Raw genomic sequence first — 21881 nt, 5'->3', positions numbered from 1 at the left:
TTTGTTTCCAACTTTTGCATTCTAGTCACCAGTGATAATTAACACATCCTGATTACAAGTTCGGTCAATTTCAGACTGCAGAAGTTGATAAAAATCTTCAATATCCTCATCTTTGGCTTTGGTTGTTGGTGCATAAATTTGAATAATGGTTGTATTAACGAGTCTTCCTTGTAGGCATATGGATATTATACTATCACTGACAGCATTGTACTTCAGGACAGATTATGAAACATCCTTTGCAATTTGGACGCCACGCCATTCATCTTTAAACCGACGTTCCCAGCATAGTAGATCATATGGTTGTCTGATTCAAAATGGCTAAACCCAGTCCATTTCAGCTCACTAATGCCTAGGATATCAATCTTTATGTGTTCCATTTCATTTTTGACAACTTCCAATTTTCCTAGGTTCATACTTTGTACATTCCATGTTCCATTTATTACTGGATGTTTGCCGCTGTTTCTCATCAATTTGAGTGGTGCCACGTCAGCAAATAGAGGTCTCAAAAGCTTTACCTTATCCATACGAGTAAGGCTGATTTTACTCTGATAGTGCAGCTCTTTCCCAGTCCTACTTTGAGAGCTTTCTAAGCTAAGTGACTCATCTTCCTCCTCTGTATTGGACAATGTTTCTGAACTATTTGTAAAATTGTGCAGTAATGTATCTGACAATGTTTCTCTGCTATTCATAAAGTTTTCTTTGGCCAATTCTTTGAGAAGTGGATGGCCTTCTCCCTCTTCTTAGTCTGTCTCAGTCTGCAAGCTGGGCTGATACCTGTGCAACAGGTGCACCTCACTGGGGTTGAAAACACCAGTGGCACAGCCTCAAGACTCATAGCAACACATCACAACAGTAGGACAAACTGACAGACAAGTTTGTCTCCCTTAGCTATTGCAAACCCCTCCAATCACCCTTACCTGGATCCCTGCGGCTAACTCCTCGATCTGTTCCAGTCCCCTTTGCCTTTTCTGTCCTCTCCCTACTTCCTGCCTCACTGCTTGTAGTGGGTGGCCTGGGTTCCCTCTCCTCACCTGGGTCCCTGCTACTGACTCCTCAATCTGTTCCTATCCCCTTTGCCTTTACTGTCCTCTCCCTGCCTTCCTGCCTTGCTCCTTGTGGGGTGTGGCCTGGGTTCCAGTTTTTTTAACTTGGTACCTGTGGCTGACTCCTTGATCTGTTCCAGTCCCCTTTGCCTTTTCTGTCCTCTCCCTGCTTCCTGCTTTGCTGCCCATTCTTAGGTCCCTGGAATCCAAATGAGAATGCTATTAGTTTAAAATTCAAAATGGTTGCCATTTGTAAACATTCAAAATGGCTGCGCCCTCAGTCACTTTAAAAATCCAAAATGGCTGCTGCTTGTAAACATTGAAAATAGCTGCACCCTCGGTCACTTTAAATATCCAAAATGGCTGCCACTTGTAAACAATCAAAATGACTGTGCCCTCCGGACAGCAGAAACTCCACAGCTCAGGTTATCTCCCTCCTTGCTGTTTCCCTTCCTAGTCATACGCCACCAGAGCAGTTGTCCCTGTAGCCCTTGGGTACAGTGACTGGTCTTCAGGTCAATTTTCAGGTCCCAACACCACTTGGAAATATTCAGGTTGTTGGTCTCGTCAGAGTAGCTGACAGTCCGCAGCTCCAACCATCTCTGGCCTCATTGTTTTTGTTCAGGCTTTTCCACTAGTTGGTGCCTAATCCACTTCTGTATAATTCCTTTCAAAGCTCAGGGTTCCAGGATTATCTTCTGTATCTCTGTCAATTGGTTTTACTTTTATTTGTTGAAGAGGATATTCATGGCTATTCATAAAGTTTTCTAGTAATATACCAGATTGTGTTTCACTGCTATTCATAAGGTTTTCAGTGGGAAGTTTTTCAGAAGTGCATGGCACCGTCCTTCTTCCCAGTCTATCTTCCTCTGGAAGCGCCACCGAAACCTGTCCACCATTGATGATACTGCTGGTATTTGAAACACCTGTGGCTTAGCCTCAAGCCTCAGCAATATGCAAGCCACCACAGTACGACAAACTGACAGATAAGTGGTGGACACAAGGTCTTAACCATATGTAAATCATATGTAAATAGTATGGAGAACAATTGGGAAAATAATCTGTTGTTCTCCCTCTTTTTGTTCCATTTACAATGTAAACAACTTTTGTAAAGTTACAAATTTATAACTGGACTAAGATGATTAGCTGCTTATTTTCTAGGTAGTTACCTTATGATTGACAAGATAATGCAATGGATAAAATATATTGCATGCTACATGGGAATGAGAATAGAGGAATAGGGATTCACAGAGGAAGTGATCACTTCTACTTGGAATGATCAAGGACAATTTCATAGAGGAGATGAAATCAGGATCTTTGAAGAGAAGGAAGAGATTCAATAGGTACAGTTAGTTGAGAGAGTCTTTCATGGAATGAAGAGAGTAGGAGAGACAGGAAGAATGTGAGCAAAAGGGAATAGCTGGAAAAGGGTAGAGGAGTTGAGAGGAATAATAAACGGATAAAAGAAATCATGTGTTGAGATATCTTCGAAAGCCAGTTTAAGCTAAAATGTAGGGACTTTTGAATCTAAATTATAGGACTTTGTATATATATATTATTGAAAACAATGTAATCACACATTGAAAGTTATTTTCTCAGTGTTGTTGTTGTTGTTGTTATGTGCCGTCGAGTTGGCCCCGACTCATAGCGACCCCTCCTTGGGTTTCCGAGGCAGTATCACTACGGAAGTAGGATTGCCCAACCTTCCTTCCGAGGAGTGGCTGGTGGGTTTGAACCGCCAGCCCTCTGGTTAGCAGTCAAGTGCTTTAGCCACTATGCTACCAGAGCTCCTCAATGTAATGAAAATTAATGACACATTGAGAGTGGGTTTCAAGGAAGACTGGCAGAAGTATGTAGGTGATAGCATCTGAACTAAGGAAGTAGTGATGGACTAAAAGTCAAAGGTGGGTTATGTTTTCAAAACAAGAGCAGGTAGGAGTAGGGGCTATTTGTAGAGGTGTGAGTAAGAGAGTCAGAAGACTTCCTTTCTGACTTTGGGTGGTTAGAATGGTCATATAACTAAAGGAAATCAGGAAAATTAGTTTTGAGGTAAAGGGTGAGTACAATTTTAAATATGTATTTGAAATGACAACAAGATACTACCTTGTTGATGACAACCAATTAAAGGTATCCAATAGACTTTTGGATATGTAGGTCACCAATAAGAGTCATAACTTGAAAGATGAGATTCTCAAAGGATGAAATAGGAAGATGGAAGGGTCTAATGTCAAGGACAGAATGTTGCAACCCATAGTTAGGGAATGGGAGGAAGAATGGAGCAAGGGAGTAACAGGAACTGTCAGCAATGGACAGTCAGCAGTGGGGCTTTCTGGAAGTCAGGAGTTCAGAAGTCCTTGATTTATTCCCAAGACTTGTTCCCAAACTTAGAGTGGAAGAATTCAGTCTTATGTCATTAATGTGATGTTAGTTATAGGTTTTTCAAAGATTTTTATATTGAAGAAGCACTCTTCTCTACCTAGTTTACTTAGAGATTTTACTATGAATTACTAATGTTTTCAAATGAATTTTATGCATATGTTGGGATGATCATATCAGTTTTATCTTAGTCTTTCGAGATGGTGAATTGCCTTGATTGATTTTCCACTGTTGAACCAATTCTACATTTCTGAAATAAACCCCACTTGGTTGTGATATATTCTTCTTCTTCTTCTTTTTAAAGTTGCTGGATTCTATCTGCTAATATATGTATTTTAAGAAAATCTACATCTAAATTCAAGAAGGATGCTGTGTTGTTATTGTTAGGTGCTATTGAACTGGTTCTGATACATAGCAACCCTGTGTAAACAGAATGAAATGCTGCTTCGTCCCTCACCATCCTCCCAGTTGTTGCTGTGTTTGAGCCCATTGTTGTAGCCACTTTACTAACCTGTCTTGTTAAGGGTCTTCCTCTTACTTACCCTCTGCCAACCATGTTGTCCTTTTCCAGGGACCAGCCCCTCCTGATGACTTGTCTAAAGTACGTGAGATAAAGTTGTGGACCTTCTGAGTTCTGGCTGTACTTCTTCCAAGACATATGTGTTCATTCTTTTGGCATGGTATATTCATAATATAGTCAATATTCTTCACCAACATTGTAATTCAAATACATCAGTTCTTCTTTGTTCTTCCTTATTCATTGTCGGCTTTCGCATGCATATGAGGTATTAAAAATACCGTGGTTTCAGTCTGGAACCCTTTAGTCCTCAAAGTGACATCTTGGCTTTTTAACACTTTAAAGAAATCTTTTGCAGCAGATTTTCCCAGTGCAGTATGTCATTTGATTTCTTAACTGCTGCTTCCATGGGCATTGATTGTGGATCCATGTAAAATTAAATTGTAAACAACTCAATATTTTCTTTTGTAAGTTTCTAGTAATGTCATTGTCTGGTTTGGGTATCGAGGTAATGCTGCATCAAAAAATGAATTGGGAAGTATGTCCTCCTCTTCTATTGTCTGGAAAAGCTTGTGAAGTATTGGTATTAACTCTTGGTAAGGTTTTAAGTGAAAGCATCTTGGCCTAGGAAGATTTTCTTGTAAGTAGATTGAGGCATTATTCAGATTATCCATTTTTCCTGAGTGAATTTTCCAGTTTGTGTCTTGCAAGTATTTTGTGTGTTTCTCATATAAATGATCCAATGTTGTGTTGGTTTTTTTTTTTAAAAAAAAAAAGAAACAAACATTCTCATTGACTAGATTTTGACTCCTGGCAACTCCACGTGTACAGAGCAGAGCTGCCCCAGAGGGTTTCTTGGCCATAATCTTTATAGAAGTAGATTACTAGGCCTTTCTTGTACAGTGCCTACAAAACTGGGCTTGAACCATCAACCTTTAGGTTAGTATCAGGCTCAAACCACTTTGTACCACCTTGAGCACTCTTTTTTGGAATGTTGTCGTTGTTGTTATGTGCCGTCGAGTCAAACCCTACTCACAGCGACCACTCCTTGGGTTTCCGAGGCAGTATCACTACGGAAGTAGGATTGCCCAACCTTCCTTCTGAGGAGTGGCTGTTGGGTTTGAACCGCCAGCTGTCTGGTTAGCAGGCAAGTGTCTTAGCCACTATGCTACCAGAGCATAAAGGTCTACAAAATATTATTAGCCTTTTAATGTCTGTAGGATTTGTTGTGATGATTTTATTTCATTTACATTTTCTATTTATTTTCTACTTGTCACATCTGTTCTTTGTTATTTTTTTCATTTCTTACTTTCTTTTAGAATGATTATTTTTATAACTCCATTATATATATATATATTTGTTTTGTTTTAAGGACAAACAGAAGGCTAGGTGTGCACTCTCATGTATCATAACTGAAATTCTCTCAATAAAGTGAAATATGAGATTATAAGCTGAAGGTGGTACAATTTTGGCATCTTATATAGAGAATGCTTAGAATATTTACTCTTGGAGGTCTCCTGGGTAACAGGCAAGAGATTAATACATAGCTTCTGAGCACTAGTGAGGGCCCAGCTAAAATAAACATAAGTAAGTAAAAAACACTATTTGGATAGCTAAGGTATAATATGATCAAATCTGAAGATACATTTCTAAAATAAGCCCTAAAATTTTTGAAAATGTGAAAATCTATAATGATATGGCAATGGCGGTAAGGGCATTTCACATTTCAGTTTTAGTTTTAATAGAGTTCAACCATTTCCCATCTAAGTTTGAAGAAAACAGTCTTTTCTGGGCAATCATATTTATCTAGGAGCCTAACTTTGAAGTAATTTTCAGTGGTCGTTTCTAAATGTTAAGCACTCAGAAGATGAGCTCAAGGGGAGATCTTCAATAAAAGCTGAGGGGACTTTCTATCATTTCCATGAATCTAAGTTCTCTGAAAAGCCAGACAAAGGTGCAATAGCCAGAAAGAATTGCTATTTTTGAGGGGAAAGAGAGTTTATGGAAAACTGGCATCCCAACTGTATATTTTGTGGGACTAATGGTTTTGGAAATGTTTGCTAGACTAGGATAATTATTCTACTCTTTGAACTGATTATACTTTGTATTCTCTTTGTTTGCAAAAACTTAAATCATGTAATGAAATGTGAAATCATTATGAAGTCACAGCTGATTGAAATTCCACTTTGTCCATTTCCATTATTATTTCACTTACAGATTAAAAATCTGTGTGATTAAAAAATGGGAAAATCACCTCATTATGAGAATATTTCATTTGAGTTATTTTCAGTTATAACTTGGTTCTCAGAATAATTTTTTTTTTTTTTACTAATTCTAACTTTAGCATCAGAAAAGGTAATATTTTATATAAAAAAAATTGATGTAGATAAATATTTTTTTGTAGACATAGAAACTCCTCAGAAAGAAGGTTGGGCAATCTACTTCCATATGATACTGCCTCAGAAACTCAGGGAGGGATCGTTATGAGTTGGGTCTGACTCAATGGCACATAACAACAAGAGACATAGAAAATGAACTGAACCTATCTTTTTCCAACAATGGCCACTACAGTGTAGAATAATGAAGGAGGATAATAGACCTTGGGGTCAGATTGCTTGGGTTTGCATAGTATCTTTATTACTTAACCAGCTGTGCAACCTGGGGCAAGATGCTTAACCTCTTTGTGCTTCAGTGTTTCCATCTGTAAAATGGGAAAATAGTTTTATCTTATAGATTTGATGCAAAAATTAAATAAGTTAATACATGCAAGATGCTTAGAACAGGACTAATACACAGTATGTATCCAAAAGTTGTAGTTATTGCTATTGAGATGTAGAAAGTTAGTTAGGCTCTGTGTATAATGTGAGATTTTGACATATTGAAGAATACCTGGATCCAGTGTCCTGGGTGTCAAATTTACAGAACTTGATACATACTTTAGAAAGTGTAATAGGAATAAAAAGACCAGATGCCATCCATTTGAGTATGACTTCTATAAACAATTTTTTTCTTGTATATTAAACTTTCTCTGTCAAGCATAGCAATTATTTCTTCAAGTGCAATTTTAATGTTAGTAAAAGTAATTATGTTTCAGCATATATATTCTAAATCAACTCTTGGTAATTTTTCAAAATAAAATATTATGTACAGAAAAACCAGAATAAAGAAGGCAAATTTTGTGTTTTCTATAAGTGAAGAAAATTAACCACATGATTTGTATAAGTCTAAGCACTTATGGTAAAGAGCATGGTGAAATATTTTGGGGAAAAAATCATATTGCAAAAGAGGAAAGGAAATTAGTAGCAAATGGGCACTAACCCTGGTAGGCATTTTTACCCTTATACTATTTCATTCATTTATCTTTCAGATCTATAAAATGACATATATTATTCCCAGTTTGCTAATGTTAAAATTAAATTTCACAGATAATGACTTTAGGATTATTTAGGGAAGAGAGCTGAAGGCAAATCCTATGCTCTCTCCATTGCCCTCCCCTGCCTCCCTCATTGAATGAGTTTGGCATAGAAATTATGGCTGATCCAAAATTTTAACTATCTTAGTTTCTCAATATCTTGTTATTCAACTCATTTTATTTTCTTTCATATTTTTCCATTGTGTTAAATTTGAATAAACATTTGCCATAAGTAATAATAAAGCAAGTTATGACTTCAGGATGGGTCTCCTTGTTTTTTTGAGTGGTGGAGGGAAGCTCCCTTTAGAGTGTAGTGGTGGAAAGATATCTGGCCTGGGGCTAGTTCAACTTGGAGCAAGACATTTCACCATGCTGAAGTTCTTCTTTTCATTTGTACGATGAAAGAGAAAGCACTCAATGATCTTGAAGGTTTGTTCATTCCATCTCTAATGTTCTCTGATATTATGAATCTACACTTCCTTTTCCTAAAGGGTCACAATTCAGATACGGACCAATTTCCTCAGGAACTGATTCCTTATTAGAGATACTCCAGCCCCTTGGAAATCCCCAGGATTTATAAAATGGCTATAGATAATAAGATTGTGTAATAAGGAAATCTGAACAATTTTTTTAGATGCTATAAATATTCTTATTTTTATTCTCAACTTAGGATATCCTGATTTTTCTTTTCTATTTCTCCACAGGATTATTTTACAGATGCAAATAGACAGTTGAAAAAGGATACTCAGCAAGATTACCACCTAGAATATGCCATGGAAAATAGCACACACACAGTAATTGAGTTTACCAGAGAGCTGCATACATGTGACATAAATGACAAGAGTATTACGGTAAGGAGTTTATGAATGAAGTATGCAGGAAATTGTACATTTATACTTGTGATGCATTTTATAGAATATTTAGTAATAATCTTTGATAAAGTCACATAAAGTATTTTTGGGAATATTTTTGAAAACTCTTTAGACACCACAAAAAATCTGACTTCACAAATTTCAACAAAAACAATTTTTGTGTAAATCTGAAGTTTTGAAGAGCTCTTTAAAGCTTGTATGCTTTTGCTTATAAAAGGATTTTAACTTATTCTTTATAAAGCTTGAAAATGGAGGGTAAAGTTGGAGGAAATATATTATACAAGGGAGAGTTATGATCCAGAATATAGCATATAATTCATCTCTTCTATAACTGATTCCTTTTTGTAAATTTCTAAAATCATGATGAATAGTAGGCTGATTAAAATCGCGTGTTGATGTATTATATAAAATTTCTTATTTTCAGACTTCATATAAAAATTAATATCTTTATGCATATGCAAATTAAATACTTAGAGGATATATAATTCATTCAGTACTTTGGAAGTTTCCACAAATTGCTTGGATAAATTTCATTTTTGTATGTGAACAAAATTATTAACTTTCTATTTCATACATTAATGCTTCAGAAATGGTAACATAAACCTGAAGCCATTCTTATTAACATTCACCATAAAGAATGAAAGGAAGAAAAGAAAAACACAGGCAAATGGATGGATCACTTTTGATATAATATGAAGTCCAGTTATATTTTAATTGGAATAATAATTACAATCATTTGACTTACTAAAATTAAATATAGCAAAAAGAAGATTTAAAAGAAATAGCTTTCTCTTTCTTTCTTTCTTTTTTTTTTTTTTTCAAAGTTCTTATTACAAAAACCTGGCAAAAACACCTTTGTCTGTGGGAGGACTGAACAGTTTCTTTGCACCCAACAAATCCTTCCCCCAACCCTTGCGGCAACCTCTCTGTTTGTTCAAAGGAAACCAGTTTCTCTTGACAGTACTTTCCCTAATTGAACTACTCCAGCCCCTTGGAAATTCCCAGAAGTAATAAAAAGATTATAGGCAGACTGTTGTGTAATAGCAAAGCTAGATCAGAAACTCCTCTATATTTCACTTTATGTGAATTCATATGTCACTGGTTTAATGCATGGGAAACACTGATTGTGGAAGCAAAAGACCTGACCTGGAAGGTAATTTTGATTTCAATTCTATATACTCATTATCCCTGAAGTATTCCATTCAGACTCATAGCAGCTCTCATTGGATTTCCAAGGCTGTAAATCTTTGTGGACACAGTCTGCCTTATCTTTTTTCCACAGAGTGGCTGGTGGGTTTGAACCACTGACCTTTAATTGAGAAGCCAAGTGCCTTAACTGCTACACCACCAGAGTTCCTTTTAAAGTATCCCATGCATTAAAGCACTTTAATTTTTCAACGTGCTGAAAATCTCCTGCAAAGTGTAACTTTAAATTGTTTAAAAGCACAAATGACACTTTGAAGGCTAAGGTGTGCTTGACCAAAGCCATCTTATTTTCAATCGTCTCATATGCATGTGAAAACTGGACAATGAATCAGGAAGAACAGAGAAGAACTGATGCACTTGAATTATGGTTTTTATGAAAAATACGGAATATGTCATGGACTACCAGAAGAATGAACAAGTCTGTGTTGGAAGAAGTACCACCAAAATGCTCTTTGGAAATGAGTGTGGTGAAATTTCATCCCATGTACTTTGGATATGTTATCATGAGGGACTAGTCCCTGGAGAAGAAGATCATGCTTGGTGAAGTAGAGGGTCAGTGAAAAAGAGACCCTTAACAAGATGGATTGACAGAGTGGCTGCAATAGTGGACTCATATATAGCAAACACTGAAGATGATGGTGCAGAGCTGGTCATTGTTTTGTTTTGTTGTATGTAGGGTCGCTATGAGTTGATGACACTTAACAACAACAAAATTTATTTTCCCAAAAATATTCCATGGCGTTAAAACAGGTTTTAATTTTTCAAAACTTGGCTACTACTAGTTGTTAATTTGGAATTTTAGCATGACACTGATCTGCTGTTGTATTCATTATTGTCAATTATATCTTATTTTGTAATATATAATCTGTGTGCTGAGGTTGAAAATTTTCAAAAGGTAGCTTGTCTGTTTAGATATTAAATGATTTAATCAAATTTGCACAATTAATGTTAGAAACCATATGAGAATTCCAGATACCATTATTATCTTTTTTTTTCTTCACTTCTATATTCTGCTTGAAATAGAGTTCTTTAAATTCAACTCAGTGGTAAGGGAAGTGCTGTCCTGAGACATAATCGTGCACATGTCTGATCACTAGGACAGCACTGTGAGAGTGATCTGGGCTTACCACCATGAAGATGCAGGACAAGCCGGTCCCAAGTACCATGACTCCAATCGGGGGACCAAGAGTCTGAGGTTATTGAATCCTGAGAAAACCAATGTGTTGTCTACAACTTTACCATACTTTGATCTGATCAATCAAGACGTAAGTTTTTTTTAAAGATTGTTGTTTGTTGCCAGTGAGTCAATTATTTATGATTGTAGGGTGGGAAATTTAAAAATTTAAAAAATGTAGAAGAGACTTTTTGCTTAAAATATGTTTAATTACCTGTCAAAATAATGTGACTTTGTGTCCCCCTCCCTTTTTTATTAAGACAGGTCCTCATCCCAAACAAAGGTACAACATATTGGTGTCAAATGTTTAAGATTCCTGTCTTCCAAGAAAAGCATCAAGTCATAAAGGTATGTGACTCCTCATAGACTTTGTGTGAATGGAGGAAAAACTTGTTGCCTTTAAAACAAAAATGGTAATAATAATAATAATAATTTTCATATGAAAGTTAGAACAAAGAACTGGCTTGGTTGAACCACACATTTTCTTAACAGTCATTGAATTTAATGAAAAAGTTTGGATTGTAGCTAGTATTTTGGCTTTTACCTTCTATTTTACATGTCAAAGATAAAACTTGACTGCTAACCAGAAGGCTGACAGTTCAAACCCACCAGCAACTTTGTGGAATGAAAACAGGGCAATCTACTTCCATAAAGCTGCCTCAGAAACCCAATGGGGTCGCTAGGTGTTAGAATTGACTCGATGGCAGTGGGTTTGGTTTGGTTTTAATTAGTTCTTTAGAAAACAATTTCTACAATTGGAATTGCTGGAATTGCATTTTTAAATAATATTTAAATAATATTATTTACGTATTACTAAGTTATACTCAGGAAGGTTACATTTGCCCACCAATATTATTTGAGAATATCTGCTTGATTGAAAATATTGAATACTGTCATAAAAAATTGCTGTTGAATCTTTTTGAAAATTGGAAATTTTTCTATAGAATTAAGAATATGGAATTGGGTAAAAAAAAAGCCCAATTTGCCTGTAGCATATCCATTATTCCCTCCACCTCTAGGATAGCCGTCTCGCCACCAACAGTTTTATATTCACTTAGTGAATGAAACAAGTATTTTGGAAAATGTGAGGGTCCTTGGTTCTGTCCTAGGGATTGTTGGCAGTTCCACAGTGGTTGAAAGTACATAATCTGTGCTGTCAGAGAACTAGCAGTGAGATTGTGGGAGACATGGCCACACAAGAAAGATACAAGAAAGAATAAAATAAAGTTAGGTAGTACACACAAATCCTGTAAATTCAGAAAAATTGAAAGCCAGGCCAGACAATGCTACCTTCTTGTCAACCCCCAGCCTGTGTACTGAAGGGGTGTGGATATGACGAAAGTGTGTACTTCTAGACTCTGGCATCTAGAGGGAAATATTTTGGTTTGAATCACAAGTCCACTGTTTCATTATGTGCCCTCATAAGTTCCCAGGTAACACTGCAGATAGGCCTTGCTTTCGTCATCTGTAAAAGGGGAGCTGTCAGACCACTTTCCTGACAGCCCCAATGCATTTTGCAGAGATGGAAATGCTGAGCATATTCTACGAAGTGTTCACATTTTAAGTTTCTACTATATTTGCTCAGTTGCACAGACCTGCCTTTTGTTTACAGAGTGATTCATGACTACAGAGGCAATAGAGGCAGGTGAGGGAGTGTTTAGTGAATTAGTGCTTAGCCTAAGTATTTGTAGAATATTTTTGCCATCAGAAGACTCACTGTCAATGTGACTGAGTATGAGTCATTCACCTCTGTGTAGTAAGTTGTTTTCTACTTGTGCCTGTGAGGGAGACATGCAAATTCTAGTCTTACAACTCTTCATACAGTACCTAAGTCCTTCCTGTATGCCAACAAGAAGTCTTTTTTAGAAAAGAGAATGTTATATCATGTTCTGTGTGTCATTTGCAGGAAATTTAATTGGAACCTGGTTTAAGAGACAGATGTAAAACTGCAGGTTCAGAAATGAAGACAAATGCTCCACAAAATACTTCCTTTATTCCTTTTGCAAGAAACATTAATTAATAAGGTTTAAAGTCCTTAACCACTTCATGAATGAATTTTTAACTTGTCATAAATACTAATAATTGAGTTGAATGAAATAAAAATAGTTACTTTTCTACATGTAAGGGAGGCAGTGTATGTTCTGGCCCTCTATGAGGTATATCTGCTTTGTACCTCTTCTGAGAATCCTTTGTCAGCTTTCCTACCACACATCTATCATTGTAACATTCCAATCAAAGTAAAATATCCAAACCCACTGCTGTCAGGTAGATTCCGAGTCATAGGACAGCACAGAACTTCCACGTAGGGTTTCTAAGGCTGTAAATCTTTAAGGCAGCAGACTGCCTCATCATTCTCCTGTGGAGCAGTTGGGGGGTTCAAACCACCGACCTTTTGGTAAGCAGACCAATGTTTTAACCACTGTGCCACCAGAGTGCAATACTCAGGTGAGTATCAATTACGGAAAGGTGTGCTTAGAATTAAGTATTGCTTTCCTCGGTAGGCATTTCTATCAAGCGGTATCTCTTGATAGGTTTTACTTGAAAGGTTTTCAGGATTTTTTGCAGTATTTGGAGGTTTTCCTTTGATGAAAGTTCTTGACCTTGAGCAAGAGGGGACTTGAGGGACAGTAGGCTGGAGAGGAGTGTTTATTCAAAGTGTATTTGTGGAGGAAAAGAGTTGTTGGCTAGAACCTAAAATTTCATTACTTAAGAATACCACTTAGAGGGTAGATTCTTCAGCTTGTTGTTAAATCCAGAAATAATTTAAAGTTCATTGAATATTATGAAACATTTTTCTCATAATTTTTCTTGAAAATGAACTCAAATGGGATTAAAAAAAAAAGCAACACCATCAAGTTGATTCAGATGCATAGTGACATTTTAGGACAAAGAACTGCCCCAAGGCTGTAATCTTTTTTTTTTTTTTTTAATTTTTTATTGTGATTTGGGTGAAGATTTACAGAGCAAATTCACTCTCGATACAGCAGTTCACATATACTTTGTCTCTTGTCATTGACCAAAGTTTACCACAATGCAACAGCTCCCCTCCAACTTCCTCCCCATAGTTATCTCTTCCCAGTGTCCATCCCTCCATACACTCCTGCCCCCTGAGCTGTGTTCCTGTGTATAAGCAAGGGCTGTAATCTTTATGGAAGCAGACGGCTTCATTTTTCTTACATAGAGCAGCTGGTGGGTTAGAACTGCTGACCTAATGGTTAACAACTGAATGCTTTAACCATTATGCCACAAAAACAAAAACCAAAAAAACTCAAAACCCAAAATTCAAACAAACAAAAATACTGGGAAAATAAATTCAAAATATTTGTTATATAAATTGTTTTGAGACAATCTTTCAAAATCAGTTTTAATCTGCAGCTTTTATCAGGTTACAATAAAATTTAATACATTTTTAAATTAGAATTCATAGGTCTAGGGTTTACCTTAAGAAATGTGTCTAATTTCCATTTTCTCTAGCAGAAATGATCTCTAATAATTTAAGAAAAGTATATTTTCTTTCTTTGGGAGCTCTGGTGGTGTAGTGCCTAAGGCATTTGACTGCTAACCAGAAGGCTGGCGGTTCAAACCCACAAGCCACTCGTAGGAAGGAAGATTGGGCAATCTACTTTCATAGAGATACCGCGTCAGAAACCCAAGGAGGGGTCACTATGAGTTGGGATCGACTCAACGGCAGTGAGTTTGGTTTTTTGGTATACTTTCTTTAAGGAATTCTGGTGGCACAGTGCCTAAGGCATGTGACTGCTAACTAGAAGGTTGGCAGGTCAAACCAATCAGCCACTCTGTGGAAGGAAGACTGGGCAATCTACTTCTGTAAAGATCTACTGCCTTGGGTTGCTATAAAGACTCATGTCTTTAGAAAAGCCATCCAGCTTAGGTCTCCATTTCCCTTATTTTATGTCCCACAAATCACTGTCAAAAAACCTAAGTTCTTCCCTGAAAACCCAAAAATGCTTTCCCAGAATAGAGAACATTGCTTTCATATTGTGTTATACTGTTGGTCATTTGTTGTGTCTTTTAAGAACATTGTGAACAGTAGTATTGTAAGAAATTAGTTTCTTGTCTTTATGCTAAGGCAAACAGTAATCATTCATATTTTCAATTTAAATATAGATAGTACTGCCCAATATATGTTTTGTAGTTGTGATAACTATAAAGTAATGATAAAATTATTGTAAAATTATTTTTAAAAAAGGAAAATAATTTCTAAAATGACTAAATTTTGAAAATAACAAAGCTCAATTTTATCTGCAGGAAGGATGGGATTCCTATTCACCTGTGATTCCAGTTTACTGATGTTTATTATGATTCTTGCAAAAAGAAAATTTTAATATGTTTGTATTTGCAGATAATAGCACACCACAGTTACAGGCAGATAGGGGGATTGTAGAAAACAGGATTCTTGGTAATATAGTAAAACCTCATTTCTCACATGAAATAATCTCTGATCCCATACTTGAGATCCACTGTCCAGCTAAAGACATGATTGTACCTGAAATTTAAATTTTTTTAGTGAAAGTGATTTTTTTCCTATTATCTTTAATCAAGAGTAATAGCATTATCACAACTAATAGTAATGATTGGATATGGTCTTCTGGAAGCTTGAGTTATCAACTGGTATAATACACTGCTTCATTTGGGAAGGTTTTTTTTTTTTTCCAATATTTTATTGTGATTTGAGTGGAAGTTTACAGAGAAAATTGTTTTTTTTGAGGAGCTTTTATTGTCAGGGAATTCTTATAAACTAAGATTATCTATTATATAAGTGTTCTGGTTAACTAGTGCCCTCTGACAAGAATACACCACAAATGGAATGGCTTGAACAAACAGAAGTTTAGTCTCTTACAGTTTTTGGAGGCTAGACATCCAAGTTCCAAGTGCTGGGCTCTAGGGGCTGTGTGAAAGCCCCTCGACCTTGGGCTTCAGCTCCACATCTTACTCCCGGCCCACTGAAGCTAGAGGCATCTCTTCACTCAGGCAGCTACTGGTTGCTGAGGCTAACAAGCCTAAGGTTGAGAGATAAAATGGCACAGTCCCGATGTTACCAAACCACACAGCAGGCCATTAATTCAAGTCCATTGAAAGTCCCAAGGTTGGCAGAGCATGGCAGGCTGCTGAACAACGACTTGGTTACACGCAGGGTTCAAGCATACCATAAGCAAGAAATCATTCCCAAAGCTGTGTCTCATATATGGGAAGCAGACCACATACCCAAAGCAGTTACTCGGCTGCTCCAATAGATTCCACCATGGAGTTAATTACCAATCTTACCACGGGGAATAACTACATTCACTTGCCCAGCCACTCAACCAAACCCAGCCAAGTTGACACACGAACTTAGCCACCACTAAGGATAGATAAATTTCTAATTCATTTATTTAAATATGTGTCTAATTCAATTTAGTAAATAGTGATTGAGGCCAATTATGTTTAAGAGGAGAGAAAAAGAAAAGTAACCAGAGTCATCAGTCTTTAGTTCTCTCCCCTTAAAGGACCATCTTCATAATAAGGAGGCAGTAAGCCTTACAGTCTGGCAGGTGAGTTCTGCAGTCCACTGGTCCCAGTTTGAATTCCTTTGTTCAGTGTATTAGTAGTGTAACTGAGGAAAGGCATTAACCATATGAAGCTCAGTTTCTCATTTAAATGGCATGGTGCCTTCCTTACCGAATTGTTTACCCTGAGTACTATATTGAAGATTTTATTAGTTAGTGCTTACCACACTGTCTGCCATGTAGAAACACTTTTTAAACCCCATTCTAATGATCAGGCCATTTATTTTTAATGCATTCTTTCTGGCTTTTCATTGAAAACTACTATTTAGTGAGGAGCCCCAGAATGGGATAGAGCACTGTGCTAAAAAGTTACTGTGTTAAGAGAGGATTATTTTGGCAAGTTATTTACTTCTTGGTGTCTTGGTTTCCTCAAATGGAAAATGGGGATAATAATAGTACTTACCTAATAGAATTGTTATGATTATTAAATGAATCATGTGAGTTTAATATTTGTAAAGTATTTAGAACAGTGTCATATAGGTTTGTTTAATGAAGTAACTAAGTTAAGTAGATCTCTAAGGGGGCGATGTACAATTGCTTATCTGTTGATATTGTTAGGTCTCTGGATTGCTGAAGAACCCCATGCCACCAACCCTTTTCAGATCATTTTAAAGATCATCTTTCTGTTTTGGAGACACACATCATTGAAATAAACAAAACACTGTCATCATTTTTGTCTTCACCAATAGATACAGGAAGAAAAATATGAGGTTTTATTACTTACTACTGAACAAAACATTTTCCTTGCCATAAAATTAGGTGCTCCTGTTTTCTTTTATTGGTGACATTCATAAATCTGATTTATTTTATTTGGGGAATAGTTTCTAGGACAAGAAAATCTAAGAATAATTGACGCTGAGTAGCCATGAAATGTTTTTAAAGCCAGTATATTGTATAGCCGTGAAATAGTCACGCAAAAATCTGTTTTACCATGGTAGGTACATAACGTGAACATTTGACTTTATATACTATGCTAAGTGGACATCCCAGCCTAGTTTCCCTTTTTTAAATAAAATGACACCCTCAAACAGAGAATTTTAGTGTTAATGCATTTCTGAAACGTCAAGTATGATAGAGGTTTTCTAGTTCTGAAAATGTGTAAGTCTTCAAGGTTAAGTTTAGTGAATTGTGGGAATTTGAGCATTCTCAGTGTCAAATTACATGATTTTTATAACTGTTAGAATTGTCTTTTCTCTGTCAGTGTATTTCTTTCCTCCCCCCCAAAAAAATGATTATTTTAAAAACATACTGTAATTGATGTGTCATTTTTACCATTTTGATTTTTCTTCAGTATGCATTTTCAAAGATTCTACAGTTTGTCATTCTTTTTTCATGTATTCACTTTCTGCTTCACTTTTTTTTATGTGGGATACCCTGTCTAGCCCTGTAGGTATTTGGTGAACACAGTTGGCTGAATGAATGATTGTGGTGTTTTACCCATTTCCATTCCAGATCTGTAGAATTTGCTTTTGCTCACTGATATTTTCCTTTTAACTTTACTACTTTAACCATATTTCCTAAATGCAAATGTTTGGATATTTGTACAGATTGATTTGCTTTCCATGTTGTTAAGAATTAATTTTCAGAATATGCTTCACATGAAAATACTTCCCATATTTCTCAAATACTTGGCAACATTATATTTGGCCATTAAATTCTTAAGACTAGTGCATTATTATCAGCACCTGTGGATTTTGTCACCATTGACAAAATGGATAATCTTCTAGAAGAAGTTATGCAATAAAATCATAAGAATCATTTAATCCCCTTCCTTGGGAATTTGTTATATGAAGTCTATAGATACCATAATAACTCTGCCCCTTTTATGTGAGTATGTCTGAAGTTTAATATATCTTGTATCACTAGAGAAGAGCTGAATTGCTTAGGCATTTAATTGGCTGAAACTACAGCTTTGGCCAGAAAAAGTTTATAGGAACTCTTGCCTCCAGCACTAATGCTTTGCCCCAGATTTGTGTATTTTAAAGATTGCTGACTTAGATTAACCAGTGTTGTAAAGTCAATTTGAGATCCTCTTGGGTTCCGTTCACTTCACAAAAATATTTGGGATTTTCTAGCTACATGGGTGTTCCTAATAGTCATTTCACCACACAAGGTAATTGAATTCACTTTGAAAGCATGTCCTTTCATGGACTTGATTTATTTCTAACTCTGTCACTAATTAGCTTTCTGACCCTAGAGAAAGTACTTAACCTCGCCTTGGTCCTCACATTCTTCATCTAGAAAATAAAGAGATTGGGCCAGATGATCTCAATTGGCTCTTTGTGGTTCTAAATATCTATGACTTAATGAAAACTAAAAGTGAAATCTGTACTGTGGTTTTGGATGCCCATGTCTGGGTTCCTGATGAAATTTTTTCTCATACTTCCTGGGCATGCCAGCGTGAAAATGTTTAGGACCCCACTTACTTCCTTGAAGTCAAACGGTTTTGACTCAAATGTCCTTTTCTGCCCCTTAGCTGTTGAGCTCTAGTAGCATATATTCTGAGGTGTCCCACTGCTTTCCAGAGCCTGAACAAATGTCCTAGAATCCCCATGATAATTCATATTGTCACATCTGTGGCTTCTTGGTCTATTAAGGATGAAACGATGACTTTTTCTTTTTTTAAGAGACTCATAGATTTTCTTATTTCTGTCCTGTAAACCACTTACAATTTAATATTTAAATTTCTATGCAATTTACTGAGCCCATTACTGATATTATTTTGTTAATGACTATTAAGTATCTATAACAAATGCTTAATAAGGTACACAAAAACATGGACATTTATAAGCATTAACATCTAATCAAACTATTAAATCACAAATCTTTATAAAGCCCATATTATCTTTTGCATGAGGCAATGTTAGTGGGGTCAGACCACATGGTTCAAATCTTACTTCGCAATTTACCAGTGTGTGATTCAGACAATCAATTTAACCTCCCTGAGTTTTAGGTTTCCCTTTGAAAAGGTTAACAGTAGTACTTGTCTCTAATGGTAGTTGTTTGTATCAAATGAGATAACTTATTAATGTGCTCATGTTTGGTGTGTATTAGATAATTCAGTAAGTATTAGTTATATTCCACATTTACTTTGGTTTTCAGGTACCTTTTAAATCTCGGAGGCAGGTTGGGTTATGGAGATCAGTAGGAGTGTATTCTGAGCCTGCTTTTCATTGGCTCTATGACCTTAGGCACACTAACCTCTCAGAGCTTGGGTACTCACTTACAAAATAGGGAGGATGCTTCTAATGAAGCTTAAGTGAGTACAAGTGAAAACACCTGCTGACAATAGGCTCATAATTGTTTGTTTTCATCCCTTAATGGTGATTATAGAGATGGACAGCTAAAACTTCATCTAGTATTTTCTCATAGTTAGAGCTGGGCTGCATTGAAGCTACAGTAGTCAGTAAGTCCCTATTTATATTCCGAAGAAAAGATTCCCTGGGAATTAGATTTCATAGCTTGCTTCCATTACTCCAAACCAAATGAAACTTAAGCTATTTTCCTCCTGTTCTTGTCTAAGTAAGGATAAGAACCAGCTGGCGACTCTCCTCTGGGAACTATTCTTTCACGTTATTGGGCCACCCCTTTCCCCTCCATTCTGTGACTTTAAATAATTCTGTTTTCAACAGACCAAAAAGATATTTATTTTTCTTAGTCCTTCTACCACCCAACTCTATCCAAATCTACTAGACTTTTTTCAAGTAATCCAGTGGATTGGATGACATCATTGAAAAGTATTAGCACATTTATTGATAATTATGAGCAATAAAATTGGTAAATAATTTAATTAATAGCACTTTTAATTTTTATCAAAAAAATAAGATATGTATGTTGAATTCAAGATATTGTTGACACAACAATGATTAAGAGATATGGTAAAATAAGATATGAATCATAGTGACCCCTCCTTGGGTGTCTGAGGCAGTATCACTACAGAAGTAGATTGCCCAATCTTCCTGCCAAGGAGTGGCTGGTGGGTTTGAACCGCCAGCCTTCTGGTTAGCAGTCAAATGCCTTAGGCACTATGCCACCAGAGGAACTAGAAATACATAATACATCTTTTACTATTTTAAATACATTGTCTGATTATATTTTCACAGCCTCCCATGAAGAAAGTTGAATTACCTCCACTTTCCAGATGAACAAATCCACTTTCCAGAGCTAATGGGAAGGAGCTCTGGTGGCACAGAGGTTAAAGCATTTGACTGCTAACCAAAAGGTCAGCAGTTCAAACCCATCAGCTGCTCTTGGGGCTAAAGATATGGCAGTCCGCTTCCATAAAGATTTACAGTTTTGGAAATCCTGTGGGGCAGTTCTACTCTGTCCTATAGGGTCATTATGAGTTGGAATCAATGGGAGTAGGTTTGTTTGTTTTTGTTTGCAAAGCTGGTGGATGTTTCTGCATATGATTTTATTAGCCCACACCGTATGATTTTTCAAGATGATATGTAGTACCACAATGAAACATAATTTGTGCAGGAGAAATATCTGATAGCATTGTTTATATCTAGCCATGGGGCCTTGGAGTGAGGTTTTCAGAGCTTAGGCTACTTTTGATGGAGCTCTCGTGGTATAGTGTAAGGCATTTGGCTGCTAACCAAAAAGTTAGTGTTTTAAATGTACCAGCTCCTCCATGGAAGAAAGATTTACAGCCTTGGAAACTCAGTGGGGCTCTCTGAGGGTCGGGATCAACTAGAGAGTGGTGAATTTGGTTTGGTTTGAGGCTACTTTTGAGATCTGCAGGATCAGCATATAGACCCAGAGCAACATGAGTTGACTCTGCCAGGACCTTCCAGAGCTGTCAATTCAAAGATCTTAGGAACTGACTTAGTTCTACTTGGATGAGTGTGAGTTCACAGAGACCTGATCTTTTCAGCTTTGGGGGTTGGCAAATGTTCATTAACAATAAATGACACATAAAAAGTTTTAATTGTGAGGTAGGAAGTCGTTTAACTAGATTACAGTTAAAATGATTAGGCTAAAGATAAAGATATGGCTATAAAAAGGGACAGAACTCTGTTAAATCTTCAAGATGTTACTAAAACCATAAAAACCGAACTCTGTCATTGCATTGATTTTTATTCATGGCAAATCCACAGGATGGAGTAGAACTCTACCCCATAGGATTTCCAAGGCTGGAAAGCAGACTGCCACATCTTTCTCTTGGAGATGGTATTAGAGAAAGAGAATCAAAGTAATTTCTACAGAAAAAGTAATGAGCCTGCTAATCTGATTGGACATGTTTTGTAGCGTAAGAATCTTTGACAATAAACCAATAGCCTTCTGCTTAACCTAAATTAAAATCTTCTTTGGGGTAAAGTAAATATTATGATAAAGTCCTATTTTATTCCTCTTCACTATTGTTGGGTGCTATTGACTCTATGCCAGCTCATAGTGACCCCATGTGACAATCCATCTGCTCTTAAGATTTTCTTCATTGTAATCTTTATGAACACAGATTGCCAGGGCTTTTTCCTGCATAGCTTCTGTGCAGGTGTGAACTGAAAGTTATTGGTTAGCAGTAAAGCACTTATAATGGTCTATGAAAAGATACTTTTGAGAATAAATGCCAGCATTTCATTTGGCAGTCAAATATATGACAAGAAACCAAAATCACGTGGTTGCTATAAAGTCGATTGTAACTCAGGGCGACCCTGCGTGTTGCAGAGTAGAACTGAGCTCCGTAGAGCTTTCACGGCTGTGACCTTTTG

General features: G+C 36.5%; 1 protein-coding gene across 1 annotated transcript in view; it reads left to right on the top strand.

The window, feature by feature from the left end:
- Window positions 1–21881, top strand: part of MOXD1 (monooxygenase DBH like 1) — a 154522-nt gene that overhangs the window by 33140 nt on the left and 99501 nt on the right. The window contains exons 2-4 of the mRNA XM_007947392.1: window positions 8053–8199; window positions 10524–10691; window positions 10865–10948. Coding sequence (XP_007945583.1) covers window positions 8053–8199; window positions 10524–10691; window positions 10865–10948 — 399 coding nt within the window. The remainder of the gene's footprint in view (window positions 1–8052; window positions 8200–10523; window positions 10692–10864; window positions 10949–21881) is intronic.

This window comes from Orycteropus afer, unplaced genomic scaffold, assembly GCF_000298275.1.
Source record: "Orycteropus afer afer isolate SDZICR_OR568_19922 unplaced genomic scaffold, OryAfe1.0 scaffold00182, whole genome shotgun sequence".
NCBI classification, from domain to species: Eukaryota; Metazoa; Chordata; class Mammalia; order Tubulidentata; family Orycteropodidae; genus Orycteropus; species Orycteropus afer.
This window is presented reverse-complemented; position numbering and strand designations above follow the sequence as displayed.